At 46.5% G+C, this 19,480-nt stretch overlaps 1 protein-coding gene across 1 annotated transcript; it reads left to right on the forward strand.

Moving 5' to 3' along the window:
* Positions 1-1,027: 1,027 nt before the first annotated feature.
* LOC134396546 (surfeit locus protein 4-like) lies at positions 1,028-17,489 on the forward strand. Its single transcript, XM_063123062.1, has 6 exons — positions 1,028-1,142; positions 9,696-9,882; positions 12,913-12,989; positions 15,325-15,368; positions 16,594-16,780; positions 17,021-17,489. The coding sequence occupies exons 1-6, from the start codon at positions 1,092-1,094 to the stop codon at positions 17,285-17,287; spliced, it is 813 nt and encodes a 270-aa protein (XP_062979132.1). The 5' UTR covers positions 1,028-1,091; the 3' UTR covers positions 17,288-17,489.
* The last annotated feature ends 1,991 nt before the right edge of the window (positions 17,490-19,480 follow it).

Below are 19,480 nucleotides of genomic sequence, written 5' to 3' on the forward strand. Positions count from 1 at the left end.
GTTTTAGGAAATGAGAACAAGGAGCCAGAGGGAGTGTGGGCAGCTTCTTGGTCGGGTAGACAGTAAGAAGCATCTTTGGGGTCAAGGGGAGTGAGTGCTTTGTTTGCAGAGTTTTTTGGAGTGGTGGTGTCTGTATTGTAGGGTGACCATATGAAAAGGAGGACAGGGCTCCTGTATCTTTAACAGTTGCTTAGAAAAGGGAATTTCAGCAGGTGTCATTTGTATATATGGAGAACCTGGTGAAACTCCCTCTTCATCACAGCAGTTAAAGCTGCAAGAGCTATACTAGAGTGACCAGATTTAAAAGAGGGCAAGGCACCTGCAGCTTTAACTGTTGTGATGAAGAGGGAATTTCACCAGGTTCCCCATATATACGAACGACACCTGCTGAAATTCCCTTTTCTATGCAACTGTTAAAGATACAGGAGCCCTGTCCTCCTTTTCATAGGGTCACCCTAACTAACTCCGTTGTTATTATTACTCCGGATTAAAAGCAGGCCTTGCATTCGTGGCACTGCTCTTCCTGCCGCTTCAGTGATGCTGTTGGTGACGATGACTAGCGGCTGAGTCACTCACATTGCGATGTTGCCACGGCAACAGAGACCAGCGGCGGGGGAGGGGGCGAAGGCTGCCATGGGATCCTCCCATCTGAACCATAGAGATAGGAAAATTAGAAATAATGATTGGAAAAAAAATCAAAGCGGCCATTAGCCGTATTTTTCTATTGAAGCAGAGTGACACACGTTAGGATATATAGGGTGAAGACCTGTATTTTGGAAGTTAGAATGCAAAAAAAATTATTAAATTTTAGACCGGAAGTTCCTCTGTCATGACCGGAAATCTTTGCGAGGAAATACCAGTCTAACATTTGTGTGTGTCTATGTTCTATGCCAACAAACACCTCAGTAGTAATGGTGGCCCCAAGTCCATGTGATCTCGAGGAGGTGGGGCGAGCTGGGTCAGCCAGCGGTTGGTTGTGCTCTGGCTCCGCCCACTCCCTCGCTGATCCCCTCAGGAAAGGGAGGAGAAAGCCACTAAGCAGGCAGGCAAGTGCGCGTGGGTGGCCGGGCCTCGCCTCGCCTCAGCCGACCATGGCGCCCAGCGGCGACTTAATGGGGGCAGCCGAAGACCTCGCTGACCAGGTACGCTTCACCTCTGTCCCCCCCTCCCAGGATAGAATGGTCCGGCCCGCTCAGCTGAATGAGCCGCGTGTTGGGACCGTACTATTGTACTTGAGGGTAGGAGGGAGGGCTGTAGGAAGGTTCCATTTACCGTTTTCCTCCTCCTCCTCCTCCTCCTCCTCTGCCTCTCACACGCGGAAAGACTGGCGGGCTGGAGTATACCATTCGCTCGGCGGCGTGTGTGTGTGTGTGTGGGGGGGCGAGCTGTAAAAGCTTTTCGTTTGGGTTGATAGGACTTGCACCGCCTGCGAGGGCTATGGAGAGGGGTTCTGAACACGAAAGAGGGTGATTCTCCATAGAATCATAGAGTTGGAAGGGCCGTCTAAGGCCATCGAGTCCAACCCCCTACTCAGTGCAGGAATCCACCCTAAAGCATCCCTGACAGATGGTCGTCCTGTGTGGGAGAGCCCACAACCTCCCTAGGGAACTGGTTCCATTGTCGTACTGCTCTAACAGTAAGGAAGTTTTTCCTGGTGTCCAGCTGGAATCTGGCTTCCTTTAACTTGAGCCCGTTATTCCGTGTCCTGCACTCTGGGAGGATCGAGAAGAGATCCTGGCCCTCCTCTGTGTGACAACCTTTTAAGTATTTGAAGAGTGCTATCATGTCTCCCCTCAATCTTCTCTTCTTCAGGCTAAACATGCCCAGTTCTTTCAGCCTCTCTTCATAGGGCTTTGTTTCCAGATTCCTGATCATCCTGGTTCGGAGAGATGGAAGCTGGTGTCCTTAGGAATCTTCTGCCTGCTTTTTGGGAGAGGACTCTCCCGCTGGCAGAGTTAAAAGCAAAACCCATCTGGCATCATTGAGTATTGTTACCCATTTAATTATCACCATTCGTATGGTGCTTTGGAGTGTTCAGGGTGTTTCATGTACAACGCATGTTACCTCAGGTGTCCCAACAACAGCCTTATAAGGCAGGGCAGTATTATCATCCCCACCTCCCTACTGCAGATAGGAAGCAGGGCTGAGAGAATAGTGGTTTACCGTGACCCCCCCAGCTGTTCCATTGTGCTGGAGAAAGCATCTGTTTTTGGAAAGATCATAGAATGATAGAATAGCAGAATTGGAAGAGACCTACAAGGCCATCAAGTCCAACCCCCTGCTCAATGCAGGAATCCACCCTAAAGCATCTCTGACAGGTGGTTGTCCAGCTGCCTCTTGAATGCCTCTAGTGTGGGAGAGCCCACAACCTCCCTAGGTAAGATGAAGAGTTTTTGTGAATGATGCAGGATCCATCCCTCTGAAGGTAACCTTTTCCAGTGCCCAGTCAGCTTCAGAATTTGATACTGTCAAAGTTTAATGCTTGATCATGTAATGTACGCAATATCACTATTTTGAGCTCAGTTTTAAGAAACTTGAAGTAAGTACCCAATCCCTGGTTATGTAGCTGCTTAGAACATGCAGCCCATCCTAAGTGTGCAAATATCTATCCTTTTATTGTTCTTCAACCACCCTATATAAGATCAGCCCTGCTGGATCAGACCAAAGTTCTATCTAGTCCAGCATTCTGTTTCCACCGGCCCTGTTCAGAAGCCACCTTAAACCATGGTGGTTAAGCCAGAAAGCTGGGCTGTGTTTAGAAGACACACTAAACCATGGCTTTAACCACAGTGAATAAGTCTTTTCCCCTTAGTCACCATGGTTAAAGCCATGTTTTAAGGTGTCTTCTGAACACGGCCCAACTTTCTGGCTTAACCACTGTGGTTAAAGCCATGGTTTAAGGTGTCTTCTGAACACGGGCCACTGTGGCCAACCAGCTGCCAACAGGAGACCCACAAGTAGACATGAGCGCAATGCCCCCTCCCTGATAGTAACCTCTTTAATGATCCTTGTGGGTTATGATGGCAGCAAAGGAGCTGCTGCGACGAGGTTGGGTTTATGCTGTGGGTGCAAAAAGTGAGACAAGCTCTGGTGTTGGGAAAAAAATCTTATCTTTAATAACAAAAAAACGTTTTCTTCAATATGCCCTATGTGTTTCATATAAAAAAACCTGCCTCAGGAGCTACAAGTAAGATAAATACACAAATACTAATGAAATACCAATATGTTTGATTAGAGATAAGATTTTTTCTAACATCAGAGGTTGTCTTACTTTTTGCATCTGCATTGTGGTGTTCCCCCCCCCCTTTTCTACTTGGGTTTATGATACACCAATACTGGCCCTCCTGATGGTGTTGGACTTCACCTCCCATCATCCTTGGCCATAGGCCATGCTGGCCAGGGCTCATGGGAGTTGGTGTTGAACAACATCTGGAGTGTCACACGTTGCCCACCTCAGCTATATATAGACATTATTGATGCTGGACCTAACTTTGTGGGAGCAATTTCAATGGTGATGTGTGAGTTGATCCCAAGGTGTGTTGCTTAAAGTGTTGTAGGTAATTTCATGCATCAAATGATCCTGAGTGTGCACCCACAAATAAGCTACCCTTTGTACTTTTTCACATTTGCAGTTACAATGGGTATAGATGTGCATTTGTAGGAGTGGTTTCTAATTTATGTTAGTGGTTATGGGGATGGGGATGACTGTTCCTTTATCAGGGATGGGCAAGTTGTGGCCCTCGAGATGTTTTGTCCTATAACTCCCCTCACTATTGGCTATGCAGAGGGGAGTTATAGGACAAAACATCTCGAGGGCCATAAATTGACCAGTCTGCTCTAGATTAATCTGGAATGAAAGTGTGTGGTTTTATCGAAGTGCATTCTTATTTTAAATGGGATTTAGTAATTCTTTGCCATCAGGTACATGGGTGTTTTGGGGTTTTTAACCATTTCATTAAAGAGCTCTTTGGAGATTTACATGTCATAAGAAGATACACTGAGAGAATTGTCCTCTTAATCGTGTTGGTAAACTTAACCAATGACATGGTCTGAAAGGCAAATGCATTAGTCAGCAAGATAAAGAAAACATGCAGCTTCCTTCCTTATTTTGGTTACTTCCTGCCTTGTTTATCTCCTGGCAGTCAGAGCATTTTAGATTATAGTACACCAGAATTTATGTCTGATGTGTTACTTTTAAACATCTAATACTCTTGAAAACAATGATAATTGGTGCAAGATAGCAATGCATACATATATATTTGGGTGCTGGTCCCACTGAATTCAGTGTGACTTATTCCCAGGTAAGTACATAGGATTACAGATTTACAGCCCATTGCTAAGTGTAACTGATCTCAATGGGGCTTACCTCCAGGTCAGGTATCCCTGTGATGATATTTAATTAATAAACTTTTAAGATATGCTACAACGGCGTATGTTATGCCGGGTACAGCTAGTTAGAATGAATACTTTAAGCATTGATGACTTGTCCACCAGTTCTGGTTTGGTACATTACTGAGAGTAATGTCCGATGTTGCGAGTTTCGTGTTAACAAGAAGCATAAGTCACTTGTGTTTCCTGTTTTCCATGTATATTGTAACATCCAAAATTGCTCTTGAATTGAACTTATGGCTGTCACTAAATTAAATAAATATCAGTTAATCATTCAAACAACTTGGAACCAGGATACCTGAGAGAATGCCTTCTCCCTTACTAACCTTCCCAGTCATTGAGGTAATTGGAGGGCGTGCTCCTGGTGGTTCCACGTGGATCTTTGGCCCAATTGGAGTCCCCCAGGAGAAGAGCCTTTAGTGTGGTGGCCCCTTCTTTTTGGAACTCCATGCCCTTGGAGGTCAAGCAGGCACCAACACTATGCTGCTTCCGGTGCCTCCTGAAATCAAGTCTTTTCCAGAAAACATTCCTCAACTGACCAGCCGCTGTATCTATTGGTAGTTTGTTTTCAATTGAACAATTTTAATTTCCTGTTTTTAATCTTTTGTTTTACTGTTTTATTCCTATGTTCAGTGCTCCAGAATCTATTTTAGATATGGAGTAGTGTATAAATATTGTAAATAAATAAGATACGTCTTTTTAATTGATTGATCAGTTAGACCTGCGTATATTCTTCATATGAATTAACAATTATTCTGAAGAAAGATGTTACTTCGTTAGGTTATCATAGAATCATAGAATAGCAGAGTTGGAAGGGGCCTACAAGGCCATCGAGTCCAACCCCCTGCTCAATGCAGGAATCCATGCTTTCATGTGTCTCATCAGGCCCATCTTAGAAGAAGCATTCCCTCCTGCACTAGAGAGAAACAGGAGCGCTTCTTCTAAAGAGGTGCTTGCCATCCATTCCTTTCGTAAGTACATTTATTAAAAAACAATTGACTAAATCTGTCAGGGATGCTTTAGGGTGGATTCCTGCATTGAGCAGGGGGTTGGACTCGATGGCCTTGTAGGCCCCTTCCAGCTCTGCTATTCTAGGATTCTATGAAATGTTGCAGCAATGCTCCCTGTATTGCAAAAGAGTGCAGACATCCCAGGGACATAAATGTGGTGGGGGAGGTCAAAGAGGTAAGAAAGGGTCTCTAGTGACCCCTATGGAAACATAGAACAAGTGGTGTGGGGGGAACTCCCCGCCCCTAAACTTGCAGGGACCAAGAGTTGCACTTGTGTGCTGACTTCATGCTGCAAAGAAATATGCCCAACTTTCTGAGGCAGGGAGCATGGTCAGTGAAGGGTCAGCTGTCTTTCCCACCCAAAAGAATCCAAGGGTGGTAGATTGGCCCCAAACCATATGGAAGGTGTCCTGTAGTGTGCCCAGACCTCCACTCAAGAAGGCTAGTGAAAGGAGTTGCCATGTCACTGCTGAAAGGAGGGACGGAATTGGGATTAAACACACTTCCTTTGAGCTTTGCTTCCCCTTTCCATCTCCATTTTCATGCATCTAAATTATATAGGTTGGGGAACTTAAATGGGATCATAATAAAGACCATATAAATAGGCACTCAATAAGAAACAAGAAGGGGAACATAGTGGTGAGGGGAGACCTTTAACATATGGAGCCCATTTTTTTTATTTAAAATGGAGATGAACCTGTGAACTATCCAGAGAGCTTCAGCTGACAGGCAGTATAGAAATGTAATCAATAAATAAGCATAGTGGGAAGGGCACTCCCAGCTAATCCAGGATTAGTACTATAGGTCAGGGGTCCTCAACCCCCGGGCCACAGACCGGTACCAGTCCGTGGCCTGTTAGGAACCAGGCTGTGCAGGTGAGCTGCTTTCACCCACCTCCACCCCCACCCCAGCATACCTGGGCGCAGGGCGCCATCTCGCCTGCCCAGCCGAAGCGAAGCCAGGACACTGGGGTAGGGGTGGACGGCTTCGGAACGGCGCACCCGACTGGAAGCTGCTCTGGGAGAGCAACTTCCGGGCACGCCGTTCCGAAGCGGCCCGCCTGCCCCAGCGTCCTGGCTTCGCTTCAGCTAGGCGCCCACCCAGCCAAAGTGAAGCCAGGATGCTGGAGTGGGGGCAGGCGGGCGGGCGTGGCTTCCCAAAACCATCCCCTCAACCCCAACCCCACCCCGGTCCGTGGAAAAATTGTCTTCCACGAAACCAGTCCCTGGTGCCAAAAAGGTTGGGGACTGCTGCTATAGATGGAATTTTTTGCCCCCTACCTTTTCAAGGTAGCTGATGGTATGTGGCTGCTGTGATGCAGGAGGTGTTAGGATGTTCTTATTTTGAAACCTTGAATATATCTCTTTTTTTTTTAAAGATCAGTGATTTGAGTGTAGAAATTGTCTGACTTGAAACAGAAGCCCAAATGTATTTTCATTTCTCTTATGGGTGTTCAATTTTGAAGCGTCCGTTACCATGAGAGCCAGAAGTTTACTGCCCTATGCAGTCTTGCTAATTTAGCACATGAATGCTTAGAATGAGGCAAACCAACAGCTATGGCCAGTGCAACTTTACGGAACATGATGTAGTGCTGACTGATACCTAAGCAAATAATGGACCCCTTTGGATTTGAACAACCCACAGGATTACACGGAGATCCCCTTATTACGGAATCTGCACAAAAGAAAGTCCTGCTCAGTTCTTTGGTCTGAATACATACACGGCTACTTCAAGTAGTTAGCTTGGTTTTTGCGGGATGGGGGAGGATTTTTGTGTAAATCAGTTTCCACCCTGGGGAGTTGGTCCCTTCCAACTCTTAAAATTCTAGAGTAGCCTGGTTTGAAATATGTTCAAACATTATCAGTGAGCCCCAGTGCGGTGTCACATTCTATAAATGCTGCCTGTCTTTGCCAACACTATCAGTTTTTGATTAGAAATAGTTTGTTTTGGCATTTTGCAATCTTAAACGAGAAATACGGCTAGATTAAAATGAAGGTGGTTGCCTGGAAGGTACAGCTAGAGAGGGAGAGATCACGTACAATGTCTCAGCAGTTTTCTTTTGTTCAGTGAGGCTGGGGGTCTTGGATTTATTGGGGGAGAATTCCTAATTGTGAGAGTAGAGCACATGGCTTCCTGGTTGGACCTGGGAATTACAAGCTGCTGGCTTGAATGTCCTCAAGGGACAAGCAAGTAGACTACAAAAAATCCTGGTCTGTGCTAGCCAAGGCATCTGGAAAGTCTGTTTTTCACTGCACAGCAATATGTCCTATATAAAATACAGTCATCATAGAGTTATCAGAACAACAACAAATGCTACACAGCAACTAACTATTGTGATTAACAATTTCAGATGTGTGACTTATGCAAAAGATGAAAATTCAATTGTACAAAACAGTTCTGCAAAGCCCATGTATAAAGAAAGGGAAAATATAAAGAAACAGGATTACATTTTCGAAATATACGATTGGAGAGCCATTCAAACAACTGAGAATGCACACAGTGCATCCTCCTAAGATATCCGTGTAATGTTGATAGCTTCCAGGGCCTTTTACTAGCTTTATTTATTTCATTTCATTTCTGTATTGCCCAATAGCCAAAGCTTTGTCTTGTTCCCAAAATGTGGCCGGCTTGTTCTTCCTTCTATCATGCTGATCTTGTTTGACCAAACAGCAGGAAAAAGGACACAGCTGACGAGATGGCTTAGGAGAAAAGATGTCTGACCTTGTTTGGCCTTGTTAAATTTTAAACTGTGGTTTAAGTGGAAGAAGAACTAATATTCCTTCTGATGAAACAGATACATTACCAGATGCCAATCTATGCATTCTCAGATCTAAGAATTTCCTTTTGTGGTTTTTTTTTTTGTATCAGTTTTTATTGTTTTATGAACATACATGACATAAAAGCGAGACATTACATCTAAGGAAAACTAGGGGTGAAAGAGAAATGAAAAAAAAGAAAAGAAAAATATATACACACACACCAAGGTTAAGGTGCATTTTCAGCTCTCTACACATCAAAAATGTGAATAATAATCTCTCCTTGTTTAACACAATAATCAAATTCTTTTCTTTCTTCTAAGTTAACTATATCTCATACACTGAATCCACAGATAAATACGTCATTTTTCTCTGTTTCTTGCAAAAATTCTATCAGAGGTTTCCGTGTTTTTTGAAAGTTTAGTCCTGCTTCTTTGTATTTTATCTTCTTTCATGGGCTTTGTAGTGCTATGTTTTGCACAATTGAGTTTTCCAACTTTGTATAATTGTACCTTTGATATTGTTAATCACAACAATTGGGTGCTGTTGAGCTTTTTGTGTGTGTGTGCTGGTTTGCAACTGTTGCCCTCCTTTTCTTTTGTTATCTACATAGACTTGTGTCACACATTATGGGTAGCTGCTGGAGAGTGCTGAGACTGATGAGGGAACAAGGCAGATGGATACAGTCTTGGCCTGGAAGTCTTGGTCTAAATCTTTGCAAACTAGTCAGAGAGAGCAACCAGATAACAGTTCTTCCATTCAGTCAGAAGCAGCGCATCTGAAAACATTTGGCTTGGGAACTGATGTGGAAAGTCAAAATTAAGTGGTTTGACAGCCATCTTCTCCATCACACCATTTCAAGTTCACAGGCTTAAATCTCATGTTGTGCTAACAGGCCAGGTTTAAGGTTCTTGTACTTGTGTACAAAGCCCTAAACAACTTGGGACCAGGATACCTGAGAGAGCGCCTTCTCCCTTAACAACCTGCCCCGGTCACTGAGGTCATCCGAGGGCCTGCTCCTGGTGGTTCCACATAGATCCATCCTCCGATTGGAATCCACCAGGGGAAGAGCCTTCAGCATGGTGGCACCCCTCCTGTGGAATTCCCTGCCTCTGGAGGTCAGGCAGGCGCCAACCTTGTACTCCTTTCGGCGCTTCCTGAAAACATCGTTATTCCAAGAAGCCTTTCTTTAACAAGCAGCCTTGGATTTCTGTTTTTGCTTCTTTTAAATTTTGTTTTAACTGTTTTATTCTGTTTTTATTTTCATTTTACCTTGTATACCGCTCCGAAATTTTTCAATGGGGAGCGGTATATAAATATTCTAAATAAATAAATAATAAATAACATTTTATGGTTGTGACTTAACATCAAGGCTCTGTTTTTGCATCTATAAATAGGGCAAATATACCTGCCTTCCAGGTGTCACATGTAACGTAGCTGCCTCCTGTGGGGTGGAAATACCCAAAATTGCTTTCACATCTGGGCAGCTTCTGGTTTTGTGGGGGCACTGCTCTCTAATCTCATCCTCCCTTCTCTCCAGTTCTTGCGGGTGACGAAGCACTACCTACCTCACCTGGCTCATCTCTGCCTGATCAGTACGTTCTTGGAGGATGGCATTCGGATGTGGTTCCAGTGGAATGAGCAGCGAGACTACATCAACTTGTCTTGGGGAAGCGGTGCACTCTTAGCCACACTTTTTGTATTAATCAACATGTGTGGGCAGTTGGGTAAGAGCTCTCTTTCTGGTGGCTATGGAGGTCTGCCACTGAACTGGTATCCTCCATAGGTCTTACTGTAGAAGACGGGACCATGTACGTGTGGGTAGTCTTATACCGTATTTCTTCGATTCTAAGACACACTTTCCCCCCAATATAAACATCTCTAAAAACGAGCTACGTCTTAGGATCGATGGCATCTTAGAATCGCCTGCAAAGTGCGCCATTATCCCTCCACCCTGCTCTCGATGCCCAGGCAGCTCGAGGGCTTGTTGAGCACCTAAGCGGCTCTGCACTCACAATGTAGGCTGGGGAATGTGCGTGGCCTGATTGGGGGCCTCAGCGACGATCTGTGGCTGCCCTGGGCCTATTTGTGCTCCGCAGAGCTAACCTGGCTCACACATGCGCCAACGGAGCTCCAAGCCCTAAGCGGGCCCCGCCTGCCGCACCACGAGCACAGCTGGCCGGGTTGGGCCCAGTGGGCATGGCTATGCGGCTCTGGCCTGGTTGGGCCTGGTGCGCGCCTTGCCTTGCACATGGGGCCGGGGCAGACGGGCGGGCCCCGCAGGGCTCACGGAGGGTTGAGCAAGGCGGGCGGGCGCCGCCGGCTTCTTGCGGCTGCTGGTTCTGTGCAGTGGAGGAGGCGCAGCAGCGCCGGCCGGGAAGACAGAGGCAACGCCCGGGAGGTGAGTTGCTGGGCCGGGGTGCGGGCGGGACACGCTCCGGGACTCGCAGCTGCGCCGTTCTCACGCGACGTGTGTGGGAGAGGAGCCTGGGGCACCTGCGGGGCATGTGCATGTACGGCCGGCTCCTTCGCACCTCGGGGAGTTTCCACGGCCCATCTAGCCGTGCCTGGAAGAGGCCCCTCAGCACTGGCAGCTGGAGCTGGCCCAAAGGTGGGCGCCTCGCGAACGACCCCCTCTCGCTCCCCACAAGAAGTGATGGCAGCTGGTAAAGCTTCCGGCCCCTTGCACGTGCTTCACGGTTGGCCCCCACCCCCAGCAGGTACCCTCCGCCCATCAGGGCCCACCCACCAGGCAACGTGGGCCTGCGACATTAGGGGTAAGTGCCTCATTTTTGGCTTACCTGTAACCTGTCCCAGCCCTGGGGCGCCAGAACCGTTGGCCCAATAAGAATTGGCCACATCTCTTTCCTTACCTGCCCGCAATCCGCTCCCCATGCCCAGGCTTTGCCGGGCATGGCAGAATACTCCCCCCCCCCCTATAAACATCTCTAAAAATGGGTTGCGTCTTAGAATCGATGGTGTCTTAGAATCGAAATACGGTAAGAATTTCCAGGGAGCGATTTGCTTGTGTCTAATGCAAACTTGATCCACTCCTCCTTGTACCCAGTGAGCTCTGGTACCTGCCTGTGTGAGGCAACTGCAGGAATCATCTCAGCTGGGAAATACCAGTTCCTTAACTCCTCTTCAGGGTTTACTCTCTTTTCAGGTTGAATTCAAAGGGTCTAATAAATCTTCTAATCCATTTTAGCAGATTGAGACTCTTTACACAGCCCATCTGTTTTATCAGTCAGCATTTGCAGGATTTGTTTGTTCAATATTTGTTAGGTTAATGTTTAGTTTATTGCTGATATAACAGAATATAAAATGCAGTCCAAAAGCAAATGACAACATATATGTTGAAAGTAAGAAGTAGCGTCATTTTTTTTGCAACAAACCGTTTTCATAGAATTTATTAAAGTCCTGATCCTTGAAACTAAATATACAAAAATAACATAGTAGCCCCCCTCTGTAAGAAATTGGAATAAAAGAACATGTTGTAACTCTCATCCTTGCAGTAACACAAACACACATTTGTAATATATGCAAGGTTAAGACTGGACTTGTATTTTATGTGAGAAGGCAGAAAAATTAAGGATCCGACAACAGCTGTGACAGAGGGTCAACCATATAATATCTCTGTGCCAATGAAGCAACTTCTCTGAACCTTTTGCTAGATAACCAACTAATAGCATGTCCCATAAGAAAGCCTGTGTGGTGGTGTAGTGGTGGCATGTTTTGAAAGACACACAGATGTGCTCTCTCGCCTCAAGTGGCAGGAGAGCTTGCACAGACCCCGCGCACAGAGGTAAATGGGATTTACTCCCAGGTTCATGGGCATAAGATTGCAGTCTTAGTTTGGGAAGACCTGGGTTCGAATTTGCACTTCACTATGAAGCTTACCCTTGAGCAGTCAATGTGTCTTGGGTTATCCTAACTCATGGGGTTGTTGAAAGGTTAAAAGAGGGAGAAAGCTGCCCTGAGTTCCTTGGAGGAACGGTGGGGATAAACACTGAATAAATAAACTGGGTTACTGCAAGGATAATATGGGATGATTCCGTGCATGTTGACTTGGACTTCTTAGAGTAGACATTTTTCTGCCTGAGAGAAAGACAAGATGGTGCCTCCCCCCATTGCATGTACGGAAGGCAGCTGGGCTCGTAGTTGAATCTTTCTTCATCACTGGTAATGGAACAGCATCATCCACCACACCTGAAGGGATCAGGCCTAAAGGTAGTGCCGGCCCTGCCTTGGAGAAGTTCTAAAAATAAAACCCAGAAAGCAATAAATATTGAAAAGTGGCAACATAATTGAATAAAAACACACACAGTTTCAGAATAAAAAGATCTAAAAGGTTATACTAAAAAGCATGGGCAAATAAAAATGTCTTTGCCAGAAAGACAGCTGGTTTGGTGCCAGAGGATATTCTAACAAAGGTATCACAAAAGAATAGGCTCCCCCCCCCCCAGTCACCTTATATCTCACCTCAAAAGGCAGGAGAACACTGAGAAGGGCCTCCTAAGTAGATCTTAATATTTGGGCATATTTATCAGGAGCAGGTGGTCCCTGGCCAAAGTGAGACTACACACTCAAATTACTTCCAATTTTTTAAAAAGAAAAAAAAATGCCATAACTCTCATTAAAGCTGCTTCAGGCCACATGTAGGAAAAGGCCATGTGGAAAACAACCTTTGTATTCTGTTTCCTTGTTGCATTTCCTTTGTTCTCACATAACCTTGCCTTCTTCGTTCTCTGTTTTAGCTGGGTGTGTGCTTGTTTTAGCCAGAAAGTTCGTTCCTTACGCATGCTTCGGCCTATTTGGAATCATTTTTATGCAGGTGAGTTGAAAAGTTTAAGGAACAAGATCTAGATCTCACAGTGAGAAGATAATGCTGAGCTCCATTCCAAGGATTTAGTACTTTAGGGGAGGAGGATTAGATTTGGCAGTCCAGGGAAATAAAATGTTACGGTTGAAGGTATATTGTAAATCATACTAAGGGCAGTATGTAATATTGCTGCGCTAGTGCAATAGGGAGCTCATGCTGGCACAACTGGAACTAACTGAAATAGACACTTCCAGAATGGGACAAGATTTGCATAAGGGAGCTTCACTGTCGTGTCCAATTTTGAAAGCAGTACTTTCAGCTAGTTATTTAAGCATTTTTATCCCACCCTTCAGCCAAAAAAGGCTCTCACGGCGGCTTACAAAAGTATTTCTTAAAACAGTCCCTGCCCACAGGCTTACAATCTAAAAGACATGACACAAAAGGAAAGGGGATTGGGAGGGAGGAGGAGGGGGGGATAGAAAAGCAAATTCAGTCACTACATTCTTAGTTACGAAGTTCAGCAGTTGGCAGTTGGCAGCCAGAGGGAGGGGGCTCTCAGCTGGAGCTGGACCCAGGCACGATGGAGAGGTGCCTGGCTGCTACTTCCTCCCTCACTGATGGCCTCTGCAGAGACAGTAGGTAGCAGGAGGGAGGGGGCTCTCAGCTGGAGCTGGACCCAGGCGCGATGGAGAGGTGCCTGGCTGCTGCTTCCTCCCCCACTGGTGGCCTCTGCAGAGACAGTTGGTAGCAGGAGGGGGGCTCCCAGCTGGACCTGGACCCAGGCACGATGGAGAGGTGCCTGGCTGCTGCTTCCTCCCCCACTGGTGGCCTCTGCAGAGACAGTTGGTAGCAGGAGGGGGGCTCCCAGCTGGACCTGGACCCAGGCACGATGGAGAGGTGCCTGGCTGCTGCTTCCTCCCTCACTGATGGCCTCTGCAGAGACGGTAGCAGGAGGAAGGGGGCTCTCAGCTGGAGCTGGACCCGGACCCAGGCACGATGGAGAGGTACCTAGCTGCTGCTTCCTCCTCCACTGTTGGCCTCCACAGAGACAGTTGGAAGCAGGAGGGAGGGGGCTCTCAGCTGGAGCTGGACTCAGGTACGATGGAGAGGTGCCTGGCTGCTGCTTCTTCCTCCACTGGTGGCCTCTGCAGAGACAGTTGGAAGCAGGAGGGAGGGGGCTCTCAGCTGGAGCTGGACCCAGGCACGATGGGTTGCGCTGTGGAGTGCTGGTTTCCTATTACACTAATGGCTGTTCCTGCTAGCACAATTTGATGGGTGCTAATGAACAGCCAGTGCTGGATACTGCCCTAAATTCTGTATTTATTGCAAAACATCAATGGTAAAAAAACCACCTAAACATGATAAGTAGATGTACTGTCATTGCCAACAAGGTTAAATAACAACAGTACTCACTAACTGTAAAAATCAATCATAAATTGCCAATATAAAATATTTTGTTTGTTTGAAATTGTATTTAGAGGGAAATTTAAAGGGGGAAACTTTAAGGGAAAACCCCTCTCATTTGCCATTTGACCAAATATTCTTCAGTAACGTGTGATTCCAATAATAGAAGAAGTTATGACTTTAAGGCAAAATGCAGGACGTGGTAAATCCATTAGGGCATCTTGTGGACTTGTCATCATGAGCAAGTTGTTCAAAAGTATTACTTGAATTTATTGATGACTCTTTCAACGCACCTACTTTGGTGAAATGAATATTTTTGATATCTTGACGTATGCTTAAAGTATAGCAGATTATTGTACTATGTGCTTTTGTGAACTAGAGCCTTTTTCTTTAGGTATATGAAGTGTTACTCTCATGGGTACAATGAAGGGGGGGGGAAGATTTGTTAACATTGGGGCAAAAAGGCCATGAAACGCAAAGGATAGCAATGGATGTGTAATATTTCTGTGCAAAGCCAAAATGTATACAAGACAAGAACAGAGTGGTACTCCACACAGCTGGATCATTAGTGATAGCCCAGCCTAGAAAGATCAAACTATTGCCAGTAAGTGCTACTGTGGACAGATCAGTTCCTATCTTGTCTATACTTGGAGTCTGCCTAGAATTGTGAAATGTCTCTCAAACCCCTTTGCATTTCATTACTCTCTTGGCTCCAGTTTTTACAAACCTGTTGTCTCTGTACCTATGTGTGTACTATGTATGTGCACAGAACTGCCAACTGATGATGCATATGATAAGGATGGGATCTAGTCCTCAAAAGCTTCTGCCACCATAAATCCCTCCTAAGTCTTCAAGGTGCCACGAGGCTCTTTGTTTTTTCTTCCGCAAACGTGACGATGGCATCCTTTTAGTTATGATCTGCTGGCTTCTTTTTGTTTTTTAGACAATTGCATACAGTATTTTATGGGACCTCAAGTTCTTAATGAGGTGAGTGAAAGCCATAAGGCATGTTGAGTTGTAACTCCATCGAGGATACCTAGTGGTGTGCTTTGATATACTTGGTAAGGGCGATGTCTCACCCCACCAGCACCACTTGCGTATAAGCAGGGGTGCCTATCCAAGCTGGAGAGGTCCTTCCTTGTGCGACTGGGAAGAGCCCTGTTGCCAGCCTGATGGCGGAGAGGTTATTCTGAAAAGGGGATGGGAAGTGAATCACCCAGGGTTGTAGTCAGTAACATAGTGTAACTGCCCCATGATTGCAAGAGATTATCATAAGCATCTAGTTGTGCTGTGTCTCAGCCTCCTTCAGAGAGCAAGCGTTGTTTCCACCAATCTCTGCAGCTCAAAAAAATGCTTTTAGTAGTTTTTGAATGCTGTCTATGTCTAACTCAAGTAAGTGGTTGCAGGAAGTATATCTGATCCTCAACGCCTTGGGTTTATTTGTTCAGGAAGAGGGAAGTTCCCCTAGAGCAGGGGTCCCCAACCCCCAGGCCATGGACTGGTCCCGGTCTGTGGCCTGTTAGGAACCAGGCCGTGCAGGTGAGCTGCTTTCACCCCCCAACACCCACACCCCAGCATACCTGGGTGCGGGGCGCCATCTCGCCTGCCCAGGACACGGGTGGGGCGGCTTCAGAACGGCGTGCCCGGCCAGACGCCGCTCTAGGTGGGCGACTTCCGGGCACGCTGTTCTGAAGCCGCCTGTCCCAGTGTCCTGGCTTCGCTTCGGCCCACCCAGCCGAAGCGAAGCCAGGACGCTAGAGTGGGTGGGTGGGCTTCCCAAAACCATCCCCTCAACCCCCACCCCGGTTCGTGGAAAAATTGTCTCCCATGAAACCGGTCCCTGGTGCCAAAAAGGTTGGGGACCGCTGCCCTAAAGTGAATGGGCCAGGCAGCAAACACAGGGTGGGGGGAGAGCTAGATTTTTTTGTCTATCTCACAGAGAAATACACGCACCAGGCAAGACAAACTAGCTTTGCTGACTCCCAGCGTGGAACTCTAAGAGGTAATAGCTCTGTTAAGCAAGCCAAGTTCTTCATAGGTATCCCGTTGAGATATGGAGCGGATGGAAAAGAGCATCAGGTGCATCCAAGCCGCTGGGAAGATAAATATGGGTTTAGGGAAGCAGAACCTGGGTACCAAATGCTGCTCTGTTACAATGCATTGTGCCATGCTGCCTGACACCACCACCACCGGTGTTTTTTCTTCCTTGTAGGAATTTGGCTCTAGGGGGTGGACTGCTTCTGCTACTTGCAGAGTCTCGTTCTGAGGGGAAGTCCATGTTTGCTGGAGTCCCTACCATGGATGACATCTCACCACGGCAGTACATGCAGCTTGGTGGCCGTTTGCTCCTTGTTCTCATGTTCATGACGCTCCTGCACTTTGAACTTGGCGCCTTCACCGTGAGTGGCCTCGCCATTTCTTTTTCTTCCTTCTGCCTATGGCTCTTAGTTCAGCCTTTCCCAACCTGCTGCCTTCAGATGCTGTAGTCCAAAACATCTGGAAGACACCAGATTGAGGAAAGCTGAACTAGGGCTACCTAAAGTAGACTCTTGGGTAAATTTTGAGCCTGGAAGGAGCCAGCCATCGAGACAAGCAGCTGCATTAAGTTGATGGGTGGTGTTTCTGTTTTCTCTCCCCAGATTTTCCAGGACATCTTTGGCATGGCACTCATCATTTTGGTAGCCATTGGCTTCAAGACCAAGCTCGCTGCTCTCACTCTGGTCATCTGGCTCTTCGTCATCAACCTGATCCAGAATGCCTTCTGGAGCATCCCCACCTACAGACCACTCCACGACTTCCTCAAATACGACTTTTTCCAGACGATGTCTGTCATAGGGGGCCTGCTGCTTGTCGTGGCATTGGGACCTGGGGGGGTTTCCATGGACGAGCACAAGAAGAAGTGGTGAAGATGGACTCTGAACAGTGCTCAGTGGCTGGGTGGGGGAATAAACTACGGCTTTTAAAAACCTGTGTAGAATTTTCTTCTCTTTTGATTGATTCTCTTGAGGTTTATCATAGTTCACGGTTGCCTTATCAGGTTGGAAGAGACTTTGCTTTTTCAACCTGTTTGAGACATGTAAATTAAAGTCGAATTATAGATAGATAGATAGATAGATAGATACGAATAATGATTTTTTTACCTGTTCTTTGATACTCCATGGCCTTCTGGGTCATTAAGACTTTTCTTCTTTTGTCATAAGAGGACAGGATTGAAAGAGGTTCAACTCCAATCTCCTCAGGATAACTATTCACCCCATAACTTATATCTTGACAAGGCTGAGATTCAGTTTGTTGGCCTGCTTCCAGCCCAAATTACAAAGTTCGCTCTAGCAACTTGATCATATATACAAGGAAATGGAGCAATTTTAAAGAGTGATCTTGATTTCTTGCTCCTCTTTCTCTTGAAAGAAGAAAGAGTGGATGAAACAGCCCTTAATCTGGGAAGCATACAGGAGCGATCATCCAGCTGAATGATACTTGGCTCAGCAATACTACAAATGAGAAGGAACTTGGAATCGTTGTTGGTCACAAGCTGAATATGAGCCAACAGTGCGATATGGCTGCAAGAAAGGCAAATGCTATTTTGGGCTGCATTAATAGAAGTATAGCTTCCAAATCGTGTCAGGTACTGGTTCCTCTATTCAACCCTGGTTAGGCCTCATCTAGAGTATTGCGTCCAGTTCTGGGCTCCCAATTCAAGAAGGACGCAGACAAGCTGGAGCGTGTTCAGAGGAGGGCAACCAGGATGATCAGGGGTCTGGAAACAAAGCCCTATGAAGAGAGACTGAAAGAACTGGGTATGTTTAGCCTGGAGAAGAGAAGATTGAGGGGAGACATGATAGCACTCTTCAAATACTTGAGAGGTTGTCCCACAGAGGAGGGCCAGGATCTCTTCTCGATCCTCCCAGAATGCAGGACAAGGAATAATGGGCTCAAGTTAAAGGAAGCCAGATTCCAGCTGGAAGTCGGGAAAAGCTTCCTGACTGGTTAGAACAGTACCTTGGGAGGTTGTGGGCTCTCCCACACTAGAGTCTTTCAAGAGGCAGCTGGACAACCACCTGTCGAGGATGCTTTAGGGTGGATTCCTGCATTGAGATAGGAGATCGCAATCTGTGACATTACAACAGTTGCCGCAGTCAATACCGGCAGCGATGCCACGAATAGAAGACGCTGCACAGTTGATTCAACCTATTTACATCGATGTGCATAATCACCCAGTAGAATCTCCTATGTCTGAGGCTTATCTTTCAGACTCTACCTCACACTCTTCATATCAGCCTTCTATCTCATCCCCAGAGCCAGTTGTAACATCAAATGACATAGTCTCCCCACCAGAAGATTTAGGTCAGTTCAATGATCAAATCCTTCGCATGGCACAATCACTAGGTTTATCAACACAGCAGTCAGCTCCTGATAAACAGGACCCGGTCTTTGATGCAATATCAACGGATTCTTATCGTCCAGTGGCTATTCCTATACTTCCAGCACTATTGTCAGTTATTTAGCAGTCCTGGAAAAGCCCGTCTTCCATGCCTCCGACATCTAAAAACTTAGAAGGACTAGGTGTGCACGGACCCCCCGCTCCGCTTCACTTCCAGATCCGCGTTTGCGGATCGGGCCGCTCCGCCCTGCCCCTGTTCCACCTATGTCCGCTCCGCTCCGCTCGGAGCTCCGGATCCGGATCGGAGCTCCGTTTCCCCCCCCCCATAGGCTTGCATTAAGCTAAAAAAGTATACAATTTTTTTCTGTTAAAGTTAGAAACCTCAAGTTTGGCACCATGACACCTCATGGAGGTATACACACGCACGCCAAGACTCAAGGCAATCCCATCATCCCCTGATTTGTGGGGAATTTATGAAAACCAGGCACCCCATTCACACCCCTTTCCATAGCTCCGTCAATTTGCACGTTAAAAATCTCAAACTTGCCACCATGATAGCTTGTCCAGGGATACATACGCATGCCGAGACTCAAGGCAGTCCCATCATCCCCTGATTTTTGGGGAATTTATGAAAACCGGGCACCCCATTCACACCCCTTTCCATAGCTCCGTCAATTTGCACGTTAAAAATCTCAAACTCGCCACCATGATAGCTTGT

This window comes from Elgaria multicarinata, chromosome 3 (genome assembly GCF_023053635.1).
Source record: "Elgaria multicarinata webbii isolate HBS135686 ecotype San Diego chromosome 3, rElgMul1.1.pri, whole genome shotgun sequence".
NCBI lineage: Eukaryota > Metazoa > Chordata > Lepidosauria > Squamata > Anguidae > Elgaria > Elgaria multicarinata.

What these genes read in the sequence shown, in the direction of transcription:
- LOC134396546 (XM_063123062.1), top strand. Translation starts at nt 1,092, where the DNA reads ATGGCGCCCAGCGGCGACTTAATGGGGGCAGCCGAAGACCTCGCTGAC. An exon ending in GACCTCAAGTTCTTAATGAG is followed by an intron (nt 15,369 to 16,593) that starts GTGAGTGAAAGC and finishes TCTTCCTTGTAG; the next exon opens with GAATTTGGCTCTAGGGGGTG. An exon ending in TTGAACTTGGCGCCTTCACC is followed by an intron (nt 16,781 to 17,020) that starts GTGAGTGGCCTC and finishes TTCTCTCCCCAG; the next exon opens with ATTTTCCAGGACATCTTTGG.